This window comes from Capricornis sumatraensis, chromosome 8 (genome assembly GCF_032405125.1).
Source record: "Capricornis sumatraensis isolate serow.1 chromosome 8, serow.2, whole genome shotgun sequence".
Classification (NCBI taxonomy): Eukaryota; Metazoa; Chordata; class Mammalia; order Artiodactyla; family Bovidae; genus Capricornis; species Capricornis sumatraensis.
In genome coordinates, this window is record NC_091076.1 from 68,284,768 (window position 1) to 68,308,967 (window position 24,200).

At 50.4% G+C, this 24,200-nt stretch overlaps 1 protein-coding gene across 2 annotated transcripts in view; it reads right to left on the reverse strand.

The window, feature by feature from the left end:
- RHBDL3 (rhomboid like 3) overlaps positions 1-24,200 on the reverse strand; it is a 50,999-nt gene that overhangs the window by 7,443 nt on the left and 19,356 nt on the right. For both annotated transcript variants that reach the window (XM_068977831.1, XM_068977830.1), the window contains 5 exons: positions 23,369-23,527; positions 18,903-19,127; positions 14,992-15,140; positions 13,087-13,199; positions 6,843-6,943 (listed from right to left, as the gene is read on the reverse strand). In XM_068977831.1, the coding sequence (XP_068833932.1) occupies positions 6,843-6,943; positions 13,087-13,199; positions 14,992-15,140; positions 18,903-19,127; positions 23,369-23,527 (747 nt within the window). The remainder of the gene's footprint in view (positions 1-6,842; positions 6,944-13,086; positions 13,200-14,991; positions 15,141-18,902; positions 19,128-23,368; positions 23,528-24,200) is intronic.

Here is a 24,200-nt window from a genome sequence, read left to right on the forward strand (position 1 = left end):
GGACACGAGTTCGATCCCTGAGTTGGGAAGATCCCACACGGTACAGGGAAGCTGAGCCCCTGTGCCGTAACCACTGAAGCCCATGCGCCTAAAGCTCAAGATCCGCAGTAAGAGCAGCCACCACGATGAGAAGCCCCGGCACCACAACTAGAGAAAGCCTGTGTGCAGCGACAAAGACCCAGCACAGCCCCAAACAAAACAAGTGAGTTAACTGTAAGAATTGTAGAAAAAGTAAAAAAAAAAAAAAAAAATTCTGCAGAATCTCAATGACCTTGGATGAAGCCAGGGAACTCCAGTTTTCCCACATGGGTGCCCTGCTCCCACCCCACACCCCCTCACACACACCGCCCCGGGCCAGCCTCATCCACCACACCTGCCTGGCCCCGAAAGATGCTGGAGTCTGCCAAGCTGATCCAGTCACACCCTCTCATCTGCACTTGAGGGTCAAGGGGGGCTAGGGCAAGGTCACAGTGAGTTAAGGTCGAGCTTGACAAGGTTCCCAGTCCAGGGCTCTGTTTGCCCACACTTCCAAGGCAAGGTTATGCTCTGTCTGTCTGTGCTGTCTGTCCCTGTCGGCTGCCCCCAGCTGCCCCCCAAAGCTGACTGAACAGTCAGCGAGTGACCAGCCTCCCAGCAGCTGAGGGGTTAAACGAGAAAGTCACTCTTTTGCACCAGCTGCCTCATCTCCCACCCCCTCCCCATTATTCCCTCCAATAAAATAAGCACAGTGGAACAACAGGAGAAGGGGAAAAAATCTCACACAGCGCCAGCACTGCTGCTGCTATAAATGTTGAAAAGCCTGCAGGCCCCTGGGGAATATATACTTTTTTCAGGTCCTTTAATTTCATTCTCTGCCAGAGCCTTGCAGGGTGAGATGGTAACTCACCAACAGCAAACAAGATGGGAACCAGGCCTCTCAGCATCTTGCTCATCCAACCAGCTAAGAGCTCACAGGCTGAAACCCAGGCGGGAGGTTCTGTTCCCAGACTGCTTTACATACCCCCAGTGGAAACAACTTCTTGTCAAATCACTTCACGAAAACCCAACACAGGAAACAAGAAAGCATGACACAGATAAAATTAGATGTCATTAAGTAAAAATCCTACAGCAGGCTTTTTACTTAATAAACTGAACCTTGTAACACAGCAATCTTCTGCGACTTTCAGACAACAATCTCTCCTGTGCTTTGACAGTACGGTTCAATTTGTGAAAATTTAGATCTCAAAACGTTTTAGAAAAACATCTATTGAATGGGGCAAAGTATAAGAAAACATCTTGTATATTTAAAAATGAAAGTCTGCTCTATGGGCCCCAGCAAAAAGCAATTAATAAATTATTCAATTATGTGTGTCTTTATACTTTTAGAATTTCAAAAAGAAGTCCTGATTGCAGGTCTTTAATGCCATCCAGATCGTTTGTTGAAATATTTTCTAGATTTAATCCCTTGATGTAAACAAGCTTTTTGAAACTCAAAGCACTTTTTTTTTTTTTTATGAAAAATAGGACACGCTTTCATTTCAGCCAGACTCTTTCACTTAAGTACAGTCCTGAGAACAGAAGGGTTCGACATTTTTCTGTTATGTATCTGAAGCATAAAGTACACATTTTCAGATTATTCCCTGTGCAGACATCTGGTGGAATTTGTAATTAAAGAATATGTATAAAATATATACATAGGAATAAAACTATCATATGACCCAACAATCCCACTACTGGGCATATACCCTGAGAAAACCATAATTGAAAAAGACGTTACCCCGATGTTCACTGAAGTGCTATTTACAATAGCTAGGACATGGAAGCAACCTAGATGTCCCTGACAGATGAATGGATAAAGAAGCTGTGGTACATATACACAATGGAATATTACTCACCTGTAAAAAGGAATACATCTGAGTCAGTGCTAATGAGGTGGATGAACCTAGAGCCTATTACACAGAGTAAAATAAGTCAGAAAGAGAAAAACAAATATCGCATATTAACCCATACACACAGAATCTAGCTCAGTTGGTAAAGAATCTGCCTGCAATGCAGGAGACCCAGCTTCCATTCCTGGGTCTGGAAGATTCCCTGGAGGAGGAAATGGCAACCCATTGCAGTATTCTTGCCTGGAGAATCCCATGGACAGACGAGCCTGGCAGGCTGGAGTCTGTGGTGTGGCAAGAGGCGGACACAACTGAGCGACTAAGCATGCCACATGCACACAGAATCTAAAAAGACGGTACTGATGAACCCATTTGCAGGGCGGAGTGGAGACGCAGACACAGAGAACAGATTCATGGACGGGGCAGGGGTGGGACCAATGAGAGAGAAGCACGGAAACACAGACGCTACCGTATGTGGAACAGACAGTGGGAATTTGCTGTATGACTCAGGGACTCAAACCAGGGCTCTGTGACAGCCTAGAGGAGTGGACGGTGGGAGGTGGTAGGCAGCGGACATGTGTACACCTATGGCTGATTCATGGTGATGTATGGCAGAAATTAACACAACATTGTAAAGTAATTATCCTTCAACTAAGAAATAAAGAAAAATAATAAACAAAATTTAAATCAAAATAGCTCAAATGCAATGATGATGATATTCCTCCTTAAAATTATTTTTTACCTTTATAAAAAGTTTCAGGCTAAATAAAGGAACAAATTGTTAAAAAGGAAAAAAAATATATATATATAAACACTTTTGAACTGTGGCGTTGGAGAAGACTCTTGACAGTCCCTTGGACTGCAAGGAGATCCAACCAGTCCATCTTAAAGGAGATCAGTCTTGGGTGTTCTTTGGAAGGAATGATGCTAAAGCTGAAACTCCAGTACTTTGGCCACCTCATGCGAAGAACTGACTCACTGGAAAAGACCCTGATGCTGGGAGGGATTGGGGGCAGGAGGAGAAGGCGACAGAGGATGAGATGGTTGGATGGCATCACCAACTCAACAGACATGAGTTTGAGTAAACTCCGGGAGTTGGTGATGGACAGGGAGGCCTGGCGTGCCACAGTCCATGGGGTCGCAAAGAGTTGGACACGACTGAGCAACTGAACCAACTAACATAAACACACATATACCTACAGGATCTCCCAGTATGATGATCTGCCACATAAATGACATTTTCACATGCATTTTTTTTTCATGTCTTTCTCACAACTACTTTGTGAAGAAAGGATTACAGATGAGAGAACAGAATCCCTAAGGAGTTAAGAAACTCACAGCATAATAGATGGTAATACCAGACCTCAAATCCACATTTCCTGACAGGTGCATGCTCTCTCTCCTTCTGCTCCAATGAGGTGCTTTATTGGGTATATACACGCAGACCAAATCTTCATTTTGGAATTAAAGATCAACAGTCTAAATGTATGAGCTCAGTCGCTCAGTCGTGTCTGACTCTGTAGCCTCATTGACAGTAGCCCGCCAGACTCCTCTGTCCATGAGACTCTCAAGGCAAGATTACTGGAGCCGGTTGCCATTTCCTACTCCAGGGGATCTTCCCGACCCAGGGATCAAACCCATGTCTCTTGAGTCTCCTGCACTGGCAGGCAGATTCTTTACCACTAGTGCCACCTGGGAACCCCCCTAAACGTATATACACTACTGTATACAAAATAATCAACAAGGACCTAGTGTGCAGCGCAGGGAACTCTACTCAATATTCTGAAATAACCTATACAGGAAAAGAACTGAAAAAGAACAGATATATGTATATGTATAAGTGAATCACTTTGCTGTACACCTGAAACTAATACAGCACTGTAAATCAACTATTTGTTATTCATTACTCAGTTAGGTCCGACTCTTTGTGACCCCATGGACTGCAGCACGCCAGGCTTCACTCTCCTTCACCATCTCCCAGAGCTTGCTGAAACTCATGTCCATTGAGTCCGTGATGCCATCCACCATCTCATCCTCTGTTATCCCCTTCTCCTCCTGCCTTCTATCTTTCCCAGCATCAGGGTCTTTTCCAAGGAGTTGGCTCTTTGCATCAGGTGGCCAAAGTACTAGAGCTTCAGCTTCAGCATCAGTCCTTCCAATGAATATTCAAGGTTGACTTCCTCTACGATTGACTGGTTTGATCTTGCAGTCCAAGAGACTCTCAGGAGTCTTCTCCAACACCACAGTTTGAAAGCACCAATATAAAATAAAAATAAAGAAAAAAAAGAACTCTCCTCTTATGTTTGCTAACATTCTGGGGAGAAAAAAAAATCCATCATCTATTAGGCTGAACCACATCAAACTGCCAAGGTTGAAATGCTTCTGACCCACAGAAATACCAATTTCATTTGGCTTGTCCTAATGCATGTCCGAATTGCTGGGCGCTGAGCTAGTTTGGGTAAAGGTAGCCTCTTGATGAAAAGAAGCTGACCTTTCTAAGAAGCAAGTGAGTGAAATGAGCATTCTTCACTGTCCAATAAACAGCACACAGCTTTTTAAAGGAGGGCTACCAAATGTCATGCTCCAGGGGACCCCAAAGCTCCCCGTTGACCAGAGAAAGCCATGTCCGTCTGGAAGAGCACTGGGCTCTCGGATGGGACAGCTCAGCTGCACCACCACTGGCTACTTGCAGAAAGAAGCACAAACTGGAAGAAAACTGCTCTCAAATACCCTCTCCTCAACCCCACGCCCCACCCTGAGCCCTGCATCTGCCCTCACCAGGGGAACTTCCGGGAACACCAGAGTACTTCCCAGGTGGTGGCGAGGAGGGAAACAGGGCATCGTTATGAAGCCCTGCCTACTCTCCCTTCTCAGTTGTGCCGGTTCATGTCCTTCCACACCGACAAATCCTGGGGGGAACAGCTGGGGGAGGAGGGCATTTCCTCCCCCTGCAGAAAGGAATTGGGGCAGGGGGAGGGGGGAGTGGCGGGAGCAGAATTCAGAGGAAAAGCTGTGTCTGGGGAAAGCGGTGGCACTGATACAGAACGACCCATTTAAAGGGTCACGTGAGGCGGCCCTGGGCTCCCAGGTGCTGAGCAGACCGAGGCACGCACCCTGTGTGTAAACACACTTACTGCCCTCAACCCCCCCCCCCCACACACACACCTTCACATGGGCTTTCCAGCCTCAGCAGCAGCTCTCTTTCTCAGGGTACAAAGGGGACTTTGGTGCACAGAGAGGGAATGGTGTTGAGGAGCAGGGCAGCCGACAGTAGCAATGATAAAGAAGAAATGGAGGCGAGTCCCCGGTGGTCCAGTGGTTAAGACTCCACTGCAGGGGGCACGGATTTGATTCCTGGTCTGGGAACTAGGATCCCACATGCCTGGCAGCGCGGGCTAAATAAATAAGACGTGGGGGAATTGAGGAACTCTATGAACTGTTGTAACTGAGCATCTGAATATCTGCCATGTGGGTGAAGACAGTAATGGGGGAGGGAAGAGAGAACAAGAGGATCCCAAAGAGAAGACATTCCTTTCCTGGACACGGTCCCTGGTGCCCTAACCCCGAGTTCTTCCTTCCTGCCTGCCCCCAGATTCAGTGGGTACCCTCTGCCATGTGTCCAGCCCTATCCCAGGCACTGGGTAAAAGATAGGTAAGACCTGGGCTGTGCCTGTGTGGGGGGCATCAGGCAGAGTTAGCCAAGCACTGCCAACGACTCCTCTTTCAGCCTCCAAACTTCAGATCGCTTCCAAAACAAGGAAGCTGTCTTCCTTGGCCTCCTCTAAGACTATCAGATGGCTTTCAATTTCTTGCCTTGAAGGTCCTGTCTCTACTCTGAGTCCACCCCAGCCTCTTCTGTGAGGGGTCAGGAATGAAGCTAACACTTACCAACAAGCGGTTATTTTCACCGTATCTCATTTGTCCCACCCCACCCCATTTCATAGATCTAGAAACTGAGGCACGAAGCACTGAAGTCATTTGCTCAAGGTCACTCTTCAGGAAGTAGGTGGCTGCCATTCAGATCTAAGCTGAGTAACAGCCCCTGCTGTTGGCTAGTTCACTAGATTGCCTTTCAGGAAAAGGCGAGGAAGAACTTGAGAACCGGGATGACGGTGTCCAGACACTGTGACAGGCTGGTGGAGGACAGTGACACTTAAATGGTTGCCAGGAGATGTGGGCTCAGGACCCCATTTTTGTCACCAATTTGATTGTGACTTTGGACAAGTCATTTAACCTGTCAGGGCCTCCTTTCCTATTTGAGAATTTTGGTGAGATCATCTCTAAGCTCCCTTTACTTCTTTTTTTATAGTTTTACTGATTTTTGGCTGTGCTGGGTCTTCACTGCTTCAAGGGCTTATCTCCGATTGCGGTGAGCAGAGGCTACTCTGTAGTTGCGGTGTGACGGCTTCTCGTTGCGGCAGCTCCTCTTGTTGCAGAGCGGGGGCCCTAGGGCATGCGGGCGCAGTAGCTGGAGTTCACAGGCCCTGGAGACAGGCTCAGTAGTTGCAGCACACGGACTCAGTTGCTCTGTGACATCTGGGATCTTCCCAGATCAGGGATCAAACCCGTGTCTCCTGCATTGGCAGGCAGACTCTTTACCCACTGAGCCACCAGGGAAACCCCTAAGGCCCTTTACTTTTACCAAAGTATGAGAAACAACGAATTTCGATGGGTGCTAGTGGTCAAGAATTTTCACTTTTTAAAGCCACCAAGTAGCAAAGACTTGAAATAGGGAGACAGGCAAAGCCAGGCTGGAGAAAATTGGAATCATATACGGAAGGGACCCATTGGAAGTGGCCCGGCAGAGGGTGAGGAAGTGTCCTTGAATTTGGCTACTGGCCTGCGGCTTTCCGAGCCCAGGCTGGAGCACAGAAGAGAATCTAAAACCCAACTCTGGTAGATTAACATCCAGGCCCAGTGATGGCGGGGAAGGGGTTGGGTGGGCCAAGAAAGGACTTCAGGGACAGGGGTGCTCACCATGACAATGTTGGCCAGATGGGCAGAGACGAGTGCATACACCCCTCCAGAGGAGCCCACCACCGGTGCGGTCATGTCAGCCACAGACACTGCCAAGGACCCTGGTGCAGAGAGAGAGATGGAGAATTCAAGGATGCTGGAGTCACTCCCCACCCCTAGACCCAGCCGCTGGGCTGCTGCAGCCCAAGGGCTGAGACTCCAGAGCAAAAGCTCCATCACCCTGGAGCTTCCTGAAAGATTCATCTACGACCCAAAGGGCCATTTGGTTCAAACTTCTCCTTTTACAACTGGGCAGCGAAGTCTCAAGGAGGGAAATGACTTGTCCACAGTAGAGCTCCAACCCAGATTATCTGCCTGGCGATCTGGCCTCACCGGGTGCTATCTCAGGGTTCTGAGCAACGACAAGAAAATGGTAGCAGTAGTTTTGCAGAAACTGCCACCCTTATGGGGCGCTATGTGTCAGACACCTGCCAAACATTTTGTGTGACCCTCCAGCCCACTCGCTGAGGCAGGCGCTAACAGCCACATTGCAGAGACGAGGAGGCTGAGGCCTCAGTCACCTGGTGGGAATGGCTGGAGCCAGGACATGAGTCCCGGTCTGCCTCTTGGCCTCTCCAGCAGCCACTGCCTGAACTGTCAACCTCCACCCTCTACCCTCACTCTTTCTCAATAGCACCCAGAAACCTGCTGTGCATCACCTCCAGCCGAGGGAAACTACAAAAGACCAACAGGATCTCGAGAGCTGGGCATCTCTGGAGGAAAAATGTCCTTGAGAAGCTCCGGGGAAGAGAGAAAGATGATGTCATACCCCCTGGGGGAAAGGAATGGTACAGACTCTTGGTCTGGAGGATGAGAAACTTTGGTCCTGGGAGGGAAGCTGGGCCGAGAGGAGATGAGCAATGCATTGTTCTGGTCTCATTTAAGTGTGATCAATGCCTTGGCTTCCAGGGAAGGACACAGGAGACTAAAAATAACTGGGAGTTAGAACCCAGGGCTCAGAGGATGAGAGGTGGCTGGTGGGGTGAGTGTGCAGAAATCACCACTGGAAAATGCCCGCAGGCTCCTGAGCCAATTAGTCGCTGCCTGGGTGGAGAGAGGAGGGCGAGGCAGAAGGCCAAGTTCTGCAGGCCCTATGGGGGTGGAGGGTCAGCTCCTAAGGAAGAGGCTGGGGCCCGCCTGGGAACCAGGGTACCTGACACCCTGGGCCTGGAGAGGTAGCAGCAATGTCATCTGCCTTCTCCCCCCATCGCTTGCCGCCCCCACCCCAGATGGCTCTCAAGGCTCCGAGCTCAGTGCGGTCCTACCAGGAAGAGATTCCCCACAACAGGTTCTTCGTCTCCAGGGGGATGTCATCTCTCATGGAAAACACAAACTGTCATGAACTAAGAACACCAGAGTCCTTCTCCCCTCCCAGGGCAACTATAAATCTTTCCTCTCCCCTTTCATGCTTCCCCTTCGGCTTTAATTAGGTATTGATCTATTGTCAGATAACTTTTTTTTTTTTTAACTGCTGAGCCATGGGGTCAACCCTATATAACAGGAGGGGGGAAAAAAAAAATCTCAGGGTGGCCTGCAGGCAGGCAGAGATCTGCATGACAAAGGATTCCCACGCTCCGGCTGGGGCTGGTGGAGGAGGCTGCATTGCAGGGCTGGGCAGGGCTGTCGGCCCAAGGCGCTCCTCATTAATTACCGCTGGACAGAGGAAGCTCCCAGGCTGGCTCTTTCCTCCGTGTGAGTCCCTGCAGATGCGCCCAGCTTCTGCTCCTTCAGCTTCCCCAGTGGGATCCACCAGAGCAGGGAGGCGGCAAGGTCCAGCCTCCATGCCCTGACCTTTCCCTCACCCTATCCAGGGACGGGAGTCCTGACCCCAGGCAGGGCCAAAGGTCAGTCTGGATGGTGGCAGGATGGTCGACTGGGGACGGGACTGGCTACTTATGTGACCCTGGACACAGCCCCTGAATTCTCTGGGCTTCAGTTTTCATATCTGTGAAGCGAGGAGGTTAGTTCTAAGTCTGCCCAATGTTTAAGCAGTAAGACTCTCTTTTCAAAGAAACCTGACCCACACCCCTATCCCACAGAGCAGAGGGCAGACAGCTGCTTAGGCTGAATGGGGGTGAGACATGGGGAGTAAAGTTTGCCATTCACTGGAGGGGACCTCCAGCGTTCCTTCCAGATCAGAAATAGAATAATCCAAGGCTTGGCCTAAGATCCAGGGTCTGGGGTTTGAATACTGATAAAAGAATCTAGAAGGTAATGATCTGGACCCACTTGCCCTCCATTTGCGGCAGAAAGACTTTCCTTAAATGACTGCAAATTAGTCCTGGACTATGGGCTTCCCTGGTGGCTCAGGTGGTAAAGAATCTGCCTACAATGCAGAAGGCCTGGGTTCGATCCCTGGGTCAGGAAGATCCCTTGGAGAAGGGAATAGCTACCCACTCCAGTATTCCTGCCTGGAGAGAATCCCATGGTCAGCGAAGTCTGGTGGGAGAGAATTCAATGGACAGAGGAGTCTGGTGGGCTACAGTCCATGGGGTCACAAAGAGTCACAATGGACTGCGTGACTAACACTTTCATTTTCAGAGGGACTGGGAGAAGTCAAGAAGAAATGTGGGCTGGTATGCATATCAGCAGAGTAAAGCCATTCCGGGGTAGGAAGCCAGGGCCAGGGAGGATTCCTGACAAACCTAAAGGATGACAGTTCAATAAATGTCCAGTGTGAACCCACGGAGGTCAGGGAGGCAGAAGACAGAGAAGCAAGCCACACCTCTGCCCAGCAGCAAACCAAAGGACCAGTGCTAGTCAGGGCTATGAATTTCCACCCCCCGAAACCCTGGGTCCATGCCAGCACGGTGATGAACTGGTGACTTTGCCATCACGCACAGCTGTGATAATTTTAGCCTGGAAAATTTAAAGCAGGTGTCCTCCAGCACCTCCCTTAGTTGCTGCTGCTGCTGCTGCGTCGCTTCAGTCGTGTCCGACTCTGTGCGACCCCACAGACAGCAGCCCACCAGGCACCCCCGTCCCTGGGATTCTCCAGGCAAGAACACTGGAGTGGCTTGCCATTTCCTTCTCCAATGCATGAAAGTGAAAAGTAAAAGTGAAGTCGTTCAGTCGTGTCTGACTCTTAGCGACCCCATGGACTGTAGCCTACCAGGCTCCTCCGCCCATGGGATTTTCCAGGCAAGAGTACTGGAGTGGGTTGCCATTGCCTTCTCCACCCTTGGGTGCTAAAGAAAAGCAAATCCAAATAAAAATTGCCAGAACACCTACCTTTAAGCAGTATAACTTTATTTATGCATGTACTCTTTCGTTTAGTGCTTGCCGTGTGCCAAACCCTGTGCTAGGCTCTAGGGGTGCAGCCATGGCTTCTGATCTACAGAATTTATGATCAAAGTTGGGCAAAACAGAGAAAAGATCAGGCTATTTTGATTTTTTTGGCCAAACCACATGGCTTGCAGGATCTAAGTTCTCTGAGCAGGGATTCAACCCATGTCCCCTGCAGTGGAAGCTGAGTCCTAACCACTGAATTGCCAAGGAAGTCCCAAGACTGGATGTTAAAGTATTTAAATTCAGCCCTATAATCATTAGCGGAAGTGAGATACATCTTGGCTTCAAGCATTGGCTAGAGGCACAGGTTTGGGGACGTTTCTACTCCAGTTCTAGGATTTCTTGGCTGAGCAAATAGGGTGATTCCACTTCTTTGAACTGCCTATAAAATGGGGGTGTCAGTAGCCACTTCAGAGGAATGTGATGAGGAGATAACACACGTGAACCCTTTATCACATGCCTGGACCATCAGACATGCTGAGCAGAGACTAGTTATAATTGTTACAAAATGCGATGGCCTTGGATTTGGAATATTATCATTGGGCAGGAATTAAAGAGCAGGGCTTACTGTCTATGAAGACCGCCCCGCCTTGGAGGACTTCCCTGGTGGTCCAGTGGTTGAGACTTCGGCTTCCAATGCAGGGGGTGTGGGTTCGATCCCTGGTCTGGGAGCTAAGATCCCATATGCCTCACAGTCAAAAAACCAAAACCCAAAACAGAAGCAATACTGTAACAAATTCAATGAAGACTTTAACAATGGTCCACATCAAAAAATCTTTAAAATGAAAACAATGACCTCCCTTGGTTTCCAATAAATTCCATGCATGAAGGATAAGTCTTGCCTCTGGGTGTCGTAACGCTAAGGTCATGTTAGAGCATAGCCTTTGGGGTCAGACAGCCTGATCGGAGCCCAGCTCCACCACTTATGACTGTGTTTTCTTAGGCAAGTCACTTTCCTTCTCCAAGCCTGGGCTTCTGTATCTGTAGCAGGTGAAAGGTAATAGTACCTGGCTCAGGGGTTTGTTGCGGGGATTAAATACAGCCTGCACAGGACAGGCACTTGCCTATCTGGTCAGAGCCCGCCTGTCTGAACTGGCACCCCCTCTCTGAAGAGGGATGCACACACAAGGGAGGAGAGGAGGAAAGGGTGCAGGCGGATCAATCAGCTCAATCCCGGAGATCAATGGTGGTGACCAGAATGCCCTCTGCTCTGAATCAATGACTCAAATAGGACAGCGCAGGTCATCTGCTTTGCAGTAAAGCCCCACACCCTCAGGTTCAGGTGGCAAGCCCCCTTCTGCCTGTACACCATCCCCTTCTGCACTGGTGTCCCTTGGAAGTAATACCTGCACTGCTTCCCCGCTGGGCGTCATCTGGTTTGGACGAGACCTGAGTCATCTTGAATCTGTGTTGTCTTCTAGGTTACTCCGGCACGCCCACTTAATTGACTACTAACTGCAAGTGTTACGAGCACTTCCCTGTTCCTCGCCATTAACCATCTGGGTCTCTGAGTAGGTAGGTATGGAAAATGTGGCTTTGAATCCCCAGATGTCGACACTCAGGGGTGTGTGGGTGGCTGAGGAAGTCTGGCACACAGAGATGCTCATCAGACCTTTGTTCAAGGATGCAGAAGGGGCTGGAATCTGGGAGAGGCTGGTGTGGGCGCTGTCCAAGGTGGCCAAGTTTTCAACCTCAGCCCAGGAGTGAAGGAGAACAGCGCTGGGCCAACCTCCCAGGCTGAGGGTTTACAAACTAGCAGACCAGCTTCTTCTGGGATGGATGGGTGGGTGGGTGGGGTGGGAGGCTTCTGGAATCATAGAGCCTTCCGTCTTTGATTCCGGAAGCCCTCCCACTCACTCCCGGGGTCCCTGCCTGCCCTCTGTTTACAAGGCCCATGCTGCCCTGCTCTCCTGATGGCAGCTTTAATGCCACTCAGAAAGGATTAAGATCTTACTTAAATACACACGCAAAGCTCCCTTGGGCACTGCTGTCAAGGTGAAGAGCTGAAGCAGCAAACCTTGTAAAGAAAAAAGCCAGCAATAAAGTTGGAGACATCACCAGGGAGATCCCTTTATTCAGAAGCCCAGTTGGTGCAGACTTCTGCAGAAATCTCCGCTCTCCTCACCTCACCCTGGTCCCTCGCCCCTCCACCGGGGCGGGGGACCAGGAGCTGGGACACTGTCCTCTGTCCACCTCACCCTGGTCCATCTCCCCTCCCACCGGGGCGGGGGACCAGGAGCTGGGATACTGTCCTCAAGGCCACAGTGATTACATGCATCACCTGCCACATGGGCTGAGTCAGCCAGGGCCCAGACTTCTCCAGCTGGCACAAGTGCTCACAACCTCTTGGGCCAGACTCTCTCCTGCTCGCAGTGGGTCAATCAAGGGCCAGCCCAGGCAGAGGCAAGACCGCTCTTCGGGTACAGGTGGGCCCCCCCCCCCACCCCTGGGATCTCACTACCCTTGCTTTATTTCATTCTTCACCTCACCCCACCCTCCTCACATCCGGCATGCATATCTCATTTTTTGTCGTTCAGCCGCTAAGTCGTGTCCAACTCTCTGCGGCAGATCTCATTAGTTCTCTCTTAAAGCTTAATGGGCGCCAAGAGAAGGTAAGGAATTTCCCCAAGTTCTCACAGCTACAACACGGTAGTGAAAGACTGAAACCTCGGTCAGCCTGCCGGCTCCAAATCACATATCCTCCACCTGCTTTGCCATCACATGCCTCCCTCTCTGGGTGGCATCCCCGTCTGGTCTCCCTAGGGAGGTGGCGAGAGGTACCCAGAGGAGAACCCTAGCAGTCGGGAGGCTGGGTGATGAGCGTCCACTGGAAGCCTGGGGCCTGCCTGACGGCACAGGGTCTCATCAGCCGCCCTGGGAAAGTTCACCCCTATGGACTCTGGGCCCACCTGCCTACCTGCCACAACACCGGCCACATAGACAAGCCCAATGCGGGTTGCTCCATGGACCATCTCCAGAGGCACCCCCACCAGGAGCTGGAGCACCACGTTGAGTCCCAGGTGTTCTATCCTGTACAGAGAAACCACAGTCATTCACTCAGCATGTCAAGAGGCTGGGGATCCAGCAGTGAACAAGATTCTATGGCTGGGAGCTCCCTGGCGGCCTAGTACTAAGAATCCACCTGTCAATGCAGGGGACATGGGTTTGATCCCTGGTCTGGGAAGATCCCCACATGCTGCCAGGCAGCTAAGCCCATGTGTCATAACTACTGAAGCCTGTGCTCCTAAAGTCCACACTCCATCACAAGAGAAGCCACTGTAATGAGAAGTCCTCATGCAGCAATGAAGACCCAGGGCAGCAATAAATAAACACTTAAAAAAAATAACTTAGTAAGTCAAAGTTATTCCGCCAGTTCCTGTTGTGTCCACATCTTGGCTCATGAGGATACCTAAGCAGGAAGGGCCTCCCCAACTCTCCTCCTCAGCCCTGAAATCGAAGCCGGGACATAGCAGGCCAGGCTGCCATCCCCTCAGGCTCAGAATAGGGACATTCATCAGTGACCATCAGAGAAGTCTCTTCACCCCAAAGCAGCCTCCCCAGCAGGTGCAGCCAGCTGGGGGAGGCGCTTGTGGCCCCTTTAGAAGCTCAGCAAGAGCAGAGGTTCACAGAGGAGCTTCCTCGTGGCCACTGTGGGTCATTCTCCCAAGGAAAGAACCACGAGGGCCCGGGTGATCTTCTTCCCATTGGCATCCCCACTGCCTGAGGGGCAGGCACCCTCAGGGCTTTTCCATGCTTTCCCTCCACTTCTCTAGAGTCTGCAGAAGACACTGCAGAGGTCTGGGGTCCGGGGACTCTGACTGTCCAACTCCATGCTTCCACTATGTAAAACTGTCTCCAGCCAAGATCGTGCATTCAAGAGACCTGGACCTGGGTGGTCACCTGGCCAGCTAGGAGGTCCTTATCATGGGGTAAGATGCACCCATGAGAACTGGTGGCACTCCAGGTCCCAAAAGAGGTCACATGGCTCTGTAAATGGACACTGTAGTATTTCCAGAGTTCCTCAAGAAGCCTCATGTCACCATATACGTAGACCGCCTTTCAACAAATCACTTATAGGGGCACTCACACATAGTTTATGGACAATGAACCTGGTGGTTGACCACATTTCCCTCTTTGCTTTGGCCACCAGGAAGCTCAGAATAAATCTGTAACCTACTTACAGCAAATATATAGGATCACATGCTATGTATGTGTGTGCTCATCTCACTTTGCTTTCCCTTTCCCATTTACTCTTTTTTTTTTAACTGTACAATTTATATATATATATATAATTTTATTTATTTATGGCTGCACTGGTCCTCATTGCTCTGCACAGGCTTTCTCTGTTTTCAGCAAGCGGGAGCTACTCTTCGTTGAGGTGCGCAGGCTTCTCATTGCAGTAGCTTCTCTTATAGCAAAGCACAGGCTCTAGGCACTTGGGCTTCAGCAGTTGTGGTGCTCGGGCGTAGCTGCTCCAACGCATGTGGAATCTTCCCCATCAGAGACCAAACTCCCTGCACTGGCAGGTGGATTCATACCCACTGCGCCTCTAGGGAAGCCCCCTAAACCGTATAGTTTTAATGGCATGTTCACAGATATGCACAAACATCACCACCACCAACTGTAGCACATTTTCATCGCCCATACACTTCTAATAATTTACATATACAGTTTGGTATTAGATAAGTTTTAAGAAGCCATCTCAAATCCTGTGTCCAGGTAGACAAAAATAAACTAAAAAATATATATTTCAATCCAGGCTCTCTGGACCAGTTATTTTTCTGCAAGAATTCTTGATAGAGTGAAAGAACGCCATACTCACCCCGCATGCATGAATATGTATGTCAGGTAACGCCAAGCCTGTGCTCGGAGCTGTGGATGGTAGACCAGGGAGTTCTTCAGGTATCGTGGGTGGGTTACCTGCAGTACAAATTGGCCCAGCGACACCCCATTATAAAGGAAAAAGGCAACCTGGAGGAGAGCAGAGAGTACAGAGAGGCTGTTACTAGGCAGGAAACTGCCCGGAAACCCTCCTGAGCTTATTATCATGGGGAATCCCTAGGGAAGTTGCCATCTGTCCTTCTCACACCCCTATGACCAGCACCCAGGCTAGCTCTCCACAACCTCTCACTCCATTTCTGTTCATTTTGTGTTCAGTGTTCACAAAATGGTCTCAAGGTTTCTGCCCACACTTCCTCGGTGCTAAGCAGAAAGGGTTCGGAGGATTTTAAACTTTAATTCCAGTAATAACTCACATACCCACTTGGGGGCTGAGGCAATGCCATATAAGTTGATTAAAAAAAAAAAAAAAACTGTGGCAAAAGCCATGTAACATAAAATTTACCATCTTAACCATTTTAAGTGTAGAGTTCAGGGGCGTTAAATACATTCAAAATGGGCAACCATGACCACTATCCATTCACAGGATTCTTTTCATCTTGTAAAAGTGATGAAATAAACTCTATATCCATGAAACATTAATTTCCATTCCCTGCCCCGCAGCCCCTGGCAACCACCATTCCGCTTTCTGTCTCTATGAACACGACTACTCCAGGGACTGCGTGGAAGTGTAATCTCACACAGCATTTGTCTTTTGTGCCTGGTTTATTTCACTCGGCATAATGTCATCAGGATACATCCATGTTGTAACATATGTCAAAATCTCCTTCCCAATATTTCACTGCATGTAGCTATCAAATTTTGTTTATCCATTCAACTGTCGATGGATGCTTGGGTTGCACTCACCTTTTAGCTTCTGTGAACAATGCTGCTATGAACATGGGTATATAGATATCTGAGTCCCTGCTTTCAGTTCCCTTGGGTATACACTCAGAAGTGGAGTTGCACGATCGTATGATAATTCTGATTTCATTTTCTAAGGAACTCCCATACTGTTTCCCACAATGGCTATACCACTTTACATTCCCACCAACAGTACACAAGGGTTTCAATTTCTCTGAATTCTCATCAACACCTCACGTAAGTTAATTTGTGAAGATGACTGAAGCATACTTGTTTAAGCCCAAAAAGAGTGTTTATTTTAACTATTTCTCCCTGGAACTCTTTCTACAATGCATAATTCATGTCCCTAGGTTCTTAATTTTAAGGATGCCTCAGGTGTTGATCTGGGCTGTAGGAGCAATGTCTTCTCCAGCAACTGATGGGGGTTTCGCTCCTGTACTAAATGATCCCAAATTCTTGTGTTTTTTTGTGACTCAGGTTTGGTTGTACATTTTCTTTTGTCCTCTCTTGCCATGCCTGGGGTGTCAGCAAGTTGTTAACCAGTTACCACAACCAGGTTCTTACTTCCTCTTGGGTGGCAGGGAGAAGGCCCTCTTCCAGTAGCTTCCCATTATGTTCACTGTTATGGAATCAGAAAGTTAGGTTACTGGAACTGGATATAAAACAAAAGGCTTGGGCTTTGGTATAAGGACTCTGAAACAGTTATTTCATCATTTTCCAGTTTCTTCTAGATTGGCGGTTCGAGTTTACACAGCTGAGGTTTCGGAAAGTCGGAAACCAATCTGGACAAAAGATCCAGCTCCTCTGGATGACCTTGGGCAAATTACTTTAATTCACTGGTCGTCCATTTCTCTGGGGCGTCCCAGGTGGCACAGCAGTAAAGGATCCCCCTGTAATGCAGGAGATGTGGGTTTGACCCCTGGGTTTGGAAGACCCCTGAAGTAGGAAATGGCAACCTACTCCAGTATTCTTGCCTGGAAAATTCCATGGATAGAGGAGGCTGGCAGGCTACAGTCCATGGGGTTGCAAAGAGTCAGACTGAGCACACGCATGGTTTTCCCATTTGGAAACGGGAATACTCATGTCTACATTTCCATGGTGATTGTGAGGCTTAAAAATGATAAACTGTAAAATGTTTTTTTTAAAGGTGGGCTTCCCACCAGGGACTTCCCTGGTGGTCCAGTGGTTAAGAATCCACCATGCAGTGGAGGGGACCTGGTTCTACCCCTGGTTGGGGAATTAAGATCCCACACGCTGTGGGCATCTAAGCCTGTGCACTGCAACTGAGACCCGATCGATCTCTCCCTGTACTCAGTCGTGCCCAACTCTTTGCGACCCCATGGACTGTAGCCTGCCAGGCTCCTCTGTCCATGGGATTCAGCATGGATTCCCCAAGCTAGAATGGGATTCTCCAAGCTAGAGTACTACTGTGGGTTGCCATTTCCTACTCCAGGGGAGCTTTCTGTTCAGGGATCGAACCCACGTCTCATGTTGCCTGCATAGGCAGGCAGGTTCTTTACCACTAGTGCCACCTGGGAAGCCTGAAGACCAGACGTGGCCAAAATTAATACTTTTTTTTTTAAAGATAAAGTACACGAAGAGCCAGCCCTGTAAGCAGCATCAGCTGAGGGAAGGCAGATGTAATTAGCTTGGGGTTAAGCCCTTCTGGGCTGAGCCTGGGAATGGCTCAGGGCTCCCAGCAGCTGGACTCCCTGGGAGGCGAATCTGTTCACCTAACACTATGCGTGCGGGTGGCCTGGCAGCAAGCACAGCTTGCAAGCCAACTCGTTATTATTGGTCCTCAAATAGAAGTTAATAAATAGACCAACACAGTAAGCACTTGGAGAACAAGTCCAAGAATATCTTGGAAAAATCGCAACTTCAACATGTACTTGGAGGAAGCCAGAACAACAAACCGAGGAGCTCTGGTCTGCAGTCCAGATATTCTGATTTAAGAGAGGAAGAAGCAGGACTCCATGAGGCTTAATGATCCTGCAGTTTGATTCGGCAGGAATTTTACAAGAACGTACGCAGGGGCAGTAATTAGGCCCCTAGCTCTAGAAGAGAAACGGTGGAAATTATAAAATGCCAAAAGGAAGCCAAGCGTCAGTTTGAGAGCTGGCGCTGGGCGGGGGGGCCTGCAAGTTCTGGGGCTGAAGAGCCGGAAGAATTCGGAGTCCCTCATACAGGAGTGCTGATTCAGAAAGTGGTACTTTGGATCGTGTTGCATAAGATGAGACTTTTAGAATTACAATAGGTAAGGATGATTCCCTAAGGGGAGAATGTTCCTGCAAAATATGTGAAGCCCACATTTACCTGTTCATAAACACTCCTTTCCATACGTATTGATGTAATGCTTTTGTGCTCAGAAAGCACCACCAGCAATTCTCTGGCTCTAAACAGAGGAGTCACGTGGGAGCAGGAGGGCAAGTCTGGTTATTCCCACTTTCCAGGTGGAAGATGGAGTCCAGGGGGAACAAATGACCCATCCACGAGGCTCACTCCACTCACTCTGGGAGGAACTAACAGAAGTTGCTTTAATGAGTTCGCCTGGTGAAATGCCCCCAGTCAAAGACCTTCTGACACTCTTCTTGTTGCTGTTGATTTGTGCGGGGCGGGGAGGGTCATACAAGGGTTTTGCTGCAGTGCATATGACTTCAAGTCATGATCTCAGTAATACCTCTGTGGCCGAGGGGTTATAACAACACCTGCATGCCCTGTACCAGGGCCTGACCTGCCGTGACAACTGCCATTTGATCCTCAACCATCACCTTTCGGTGGTGAAGGTGCTGCCCTTCCCCTTGTGATCTCAGATACCCTCCTGGAACTTCCCTAGTGGTTCTAATCGCTAGGATTCTATGCTTCCGCTGCAGGAGGTGTGGGTTCGATCCCTGATTGGGGAACTAAGATCCCACATGTCACATGGTGCAGGGAAAAAAAAATTATATCCTTTTGACCCTCCAGCAGCCCCTTCGCCACCCCCGTCCTTGCCTCTAGCAGTGTGACCGTGATCATGAACCAGGGCGGGGGGCAGCAGGTATAACTGTCGTAGTACCACTTCCGGTCAATTTCCCGGGGCAGGGTCTCGTAGGCCACGTGACGGATGAGTCGCTGGGAGAGGTTCAGCCCCTTCTCCTCCAGCAGGGCCTTGCTGCAGAGCCTGCGGTTCCCCTGCAGGATGGCCTGGCGAAAACTGTTGGACCGCTTGTTGCTCATCTACATGGGAACAGGGTGGGGGAGGGGGTCAGAACCAGGGTCTCAGGGGAGCCCCATCCCATTTCCCAGCCAGCCAGTTCCTTAGACCGCCCAGGCCTGTGGCCACCTTCCTCTTTCTTCTGTAATAGTTTGCAAGGGGTTAAATGTAAGTTAACAAGCAATATTCACCAGGCTCTTCTGTGTCAGGGGCTTCTGTGTTCTAAGCACATCACAGCTCAGCTCATTCGATGCAACTAGTCTACCTGCTAGATAAAGACCATGAATATCCCCATCCCACCAGATGAGGAGCCCAAAGCGTAGAGTTCTAAGAATCCATCAAGTCCAAACCCAGTGAGGCTCCAGAGCCTGGATTCATATCCATGATATCTCCTCCCACACACCAGCCTGTCATCCCTCACAATTTCCTCAGCAACTATTAAGCATCGGGTGTTGCCAGACACAGGAATACAGAGGTGTCGAAGGCTGATAAGTGAAAGTGAAGAAAGTGTGAAGGTGTTAGTCACTCAGTTGTGTCCAACTTTTGGGGACTGCGTGAACTAGAGCCCACGAGGCTCCTCTGTCCATGGAATTCTCCAAGCAAGAATACTGGAGTGCGTAGCCATTCCCTTCTCCAGGGGATCTTCCCAACCAGGGATGGAACCCAGATCTCCTGCATTGCAGGCAGATTCTTTACTGTCTGAGCACCTAAGTAACCAGCAATCATGGTTCACAGTGAAGCCCGCTGTGGGAGCACACAGGAGGGAGGCCCAACCTGGTCCCAAGGTGGTCATGGAGGACTTCCTAGAGGAGGTGGCATGAATGAGAACTACAGGACAAGTAGGAGTCAGCATCCCCAGCCCCTGGAACCAGAACCCAAAGCTGTGCTTGTGGAAGGTCATCAGTCCTGAAGGACCCCAAGGGAACTGTGATACTCAAGGAGCCCCAGGATGGGCCCCTGCCCCACAGAGCCCTGGCAACCTGACTCCCACAGGCAGACCTGCTGATTTTCAGCCTCCAGAGGCCTCCGCTACCTCCCATACACTCTCCCCGACCACACTCTAGACCCTCCATACAGGGAAATATTCTAGAGACACAGCTCTCCCAACCAGAGTCCACGGTGCTGTCCAGGGCCTGCCCCACAGTCACTGGGTAGGGATTATCTATGTATTTCTGGGGCTGTGGGCCCAGCAGTGGACATCAGGCTAAACCCAAAGGCAGGAGTTCAGACAGGGCTGCAGAGGGGAGCCAGCCAGACAAAGGCATAGGGGTTTGAAGCCCTGTTGGGGGCAGGGAGCTGGGGAGGATCTGGGTTCAGACCAGGCCAAGACGAACGAGTCTCCATCAGCAGTGCCCGTCCCCTCTCCTGGGTTCTGCACACACCTGCAAAATCTGGCTGAAGCCTCCTCCCTCTAGCAGGCCTTCCCGGATGAACCCCTTCCAACAATTCCCTATTCCCATCCCCTCCAGGCCTGCAAAGCTTGGGCCTGGCTCTCAGTAGCTTGGCAGCTCTATAAATTTAGGCAGGGCCTAGGGCTCTGTGTTTGTTGCATGCCCAAGACAAGACCATGTGATCAAATTAGTTTGTAGCCATCCTCTCTCCCATCTCCAGGTGTGCACAAGCATTCACAAACACACAGCTGCAAGACTCATGGAGGGGAGGCACTCAGCATGAGTACGGGAGAAGCAGTGAGTGCACACACACACTCACCATTGACCTTTGCCCTGATGTGCCCAGAACTGTGCTGGGCATAGCAGCGGCCATGGTCTCTGGCCTCGTGGAGCTTATAGGAGAGACAGAGTTGTAAACAGCAGCCAAAGATGATGTCCCCTTTGTTATCTGATGCATTGTGTTATCCCGTGATATAAAGGTGGAGATGGGAGCTTGGAGAGTGATTTTCCTTGGAAAGTAATTTTCTCAAGGACCCATAGTTAGTAAATCATGGAGTCAGGATTCAGATTCAGATCCGCCTGACTCTGGGGCCCATGCTGGCCCATATGGTGCTTTCATGCCAGTCAGATAAGGGAGCCTCTTCTTCGAGGTGGATGCACCCTTTCCAGGCCTTGCTGAACAAAGGCCAGGGCAGATTTCAGTCCTCATTCATCGCTCTGCCTGGCATCCTTATACAGTCTACAACCTGTACACCCATACATGACAACCCTGACCACTCAGCTGTAATGCAATGTGGTCTCTGTTAGAAGAGAGGCTTGCACAAAGCACTATGAGGGCTCAGGATAAGGTTAGTTCATTCTGCCTGAGTGGGAGTGCGAAAAGGCTCACAAAGATGCCCGAGGAGTTAACCTGGCAGAAGAGCATTAAGAGGCAACAAAAACTTTCAAACATTTCATCTTATTTAATCCTTGCCACCATCCTGAAGAGGCTTCCCAGGTGGCTCGGTGGTAAAGAGCGTGCCTGCCAATGCCGGAGATACAGGTTTGACCCCTGAGTCAAGAAGATCAACCAGAGAAAGAAATGGCAACCCACTCCAGTATTCTTGCCTGGGGAATCCCATGGACAGAGAAGCCTGGAGGGCTACAGTCCATGGGGTTGCAAAGAGTCGGACGTGACTTAGGGACTAAACACCACCACCACCCTGAAGAAGGTATCCTTTGGCTTCATTTTACACATGGGCTCAGAGAATCTTTCCCACTGAGTGGCAAAGGCAGAGTATTAAGCAGGACCCAGGTCCGCCTGACTCCAGCCCCCGAGCTCTCTGCCCTTCCCAGAACCTCCCTCCCGGTGAGCCCCTCCTTAGTCCCGCCCTCCAGGGCATCCTTGCTCACAGGAATCCAGGCTCTGGCTGGCCACTCCAGCTCAGAACTTGAACAGAGAAATCTTGATGGCAACAAGCAACCTGCTGTTGCGAATTCACACAGAAGATTTCCTGAAGCCCCAGCTGGAGAGAAGCCACTCACCGGCTCTGCCATGCCTTCACTCTGCCCCAGGCTGAGCAGAGCATGCATCGAACAGGCTAGTGCTGGGGCTGTGGAGGAGCCACAAGTTCGAACCTGTGGCCTGACCTTTGCTGGCGCTGCTGGGTTCCCAGCCACGCAACTTATCTCCATGACCCATCCCGTGAATCCCAAATGTCCCCAACTTCCCTGCTTAATTGAGCTCTGCCTCCCATCCTGTAAAAGGTCTGTTCCCTGGGTCCAATCTGAACAGCAGATTACTTCATCCCTAAAAGCCTCACAGGTGCTCGCTGCCACCTGTTAATCTCTGGATGAAGGCAGGTCCTCAGTCAAGAGGCAATTAAAACAACACCAAAGCCCGCGCATTAGAAAGCGGACATGGCACGATGGCAGGTCCTGGCTCCCCCATCACTGACGCCTCTGAATTCCAGGAGCCTGGATGTTCAAGAACTGACTGTTCACACCAGTCATTTAGTAAATGGGTGACAAGAAGAGAGGCGACTCTTCCATTCCACCAAGAGGGAAACCGCGTGGAATCTCCCAGCCTTGTGTTCGTGCCTCTAGTTCATGCAGCTTCTGCTCATATCCCATCCACCCACGGTGGGTTGCTTCCTGCTCAACCCCACTGAACCCCTTTACAATCCTGCCACTGTAGCCCCGAAACAGCACAGTAGTAACCCCAGTGAGGAGGAAGTCCTGACTCCAAGACACCAGACCACTGGGCAGGATGCATGGGCCTCCTGTCTCCAGCCCCTCCTATCACCCAGGACCACTGCCAGCAGGTCTGAAGAGCTTCAGCCTTCACCCACATGCCCCATTGCTCCTGAAAGGCCTGGCCTGATCCTCCCAACATCCACTCCCCAGCTCTTCTCCTACCAACGACGACTACCCACTTCCAGCCCTTCATTTCCATGGAAGTGACTCTCCTCTGAGCCCCCATGGTGGGCACTGATCAGTTTGAGTCAATCAGCACATCCCACTGACCCAATCTAGGCCAGTGGAAGGAAGGAAATCCCAGGCCTCATGTGGGAGCTCCCATAAAAAGTGCTCCTCTGCTCTCCTTTGGGGTGAGGTTTGAGGGTGTGAGGGCTGGAACAGCTGCAGCCACTTTGCTGCTGCTATAGTCAGGTCTGGAATGGCCAGGGGCTCTTCTGAGTAGTGCTGATGCTGTGGAAAGCAGAACCCAGAGATAAGCAGAAATCTGGTCCATGGTGATTTTCTTTTATTTGCTGAAGCCTGGAGTTTTTCAATGCTGAAGACCCACCAATCCAAGTAATTAGTTATCCAAAAGGGCCCTCTAAGTCATGCCCCCAAACAGGCCATTCCCAGTGGCCACTCCCCAGAGTGTTTACCAGGTTGACAAAATCCTGGTAGCATATCTGCCCGTTGGCATGGCTGTCAGCGAGAGCCAGGAGTACCTCCCTCTTGTGTGGGTCCAGCTTGGCACTGTGGCTGTCCAGGAGGCTCCGGAACTTGCCTGTACTGATGAAGCCTGTGTTCCCAGGGTCAAACTGAGGGAGAAGCACACACAGCAGCAGGGTCAGCGGGGCTCCATCCTCCCCTCTGCAGGCCCCAGATGCTCCATCACTGCTACCACCCATGGCTTTCATCCTCAACCCTCTGCTGATACAGGACCAGAGGGTGTCTGGACTGTTCCCAAGGCCCCCAGGGGAAACATCCAAATAGGGCAGACAACCACGAACAACCCTAGAAGGCCCTGGAGACCTCTGAGATTGCCCAATTCAACCAGCTGGTGCACAGAAAAGGGGAATGGAGGCTCAGAGAGGTGACTCTCTGCCCTGCTTCTGACCCAGGACAAGTGGGAAGTGGGAATGAAAAGGCAATGAGTTGGGGAAGAAATGTGGAGCCTGGGCTGGAGGGGCTGAGCAGCCCAGGCAAGAGGCCCCGGGCAGTGGGGAGCACAGCCTGCCAGCCCCTCTCCCATGCCCAGGCCACGTGCATCCCACATCCTACACACAGCGCTCCCCAAAGACCCCATGCTCTGAACATCTTGTTGCTGCCCTTTTGCCCCTCATCTCCCTGGGAGACTCGGACTCACCCTTACAACTCCTCAGATGTCCCATGTCCAGCCAGCCTTCCCCCAACATACGATCTGCTTCCCTGGAACCTCCAACAGCCCTCCAGCCTCCACCCCACTATCTATTTTCAACTCCTCCCTGGACA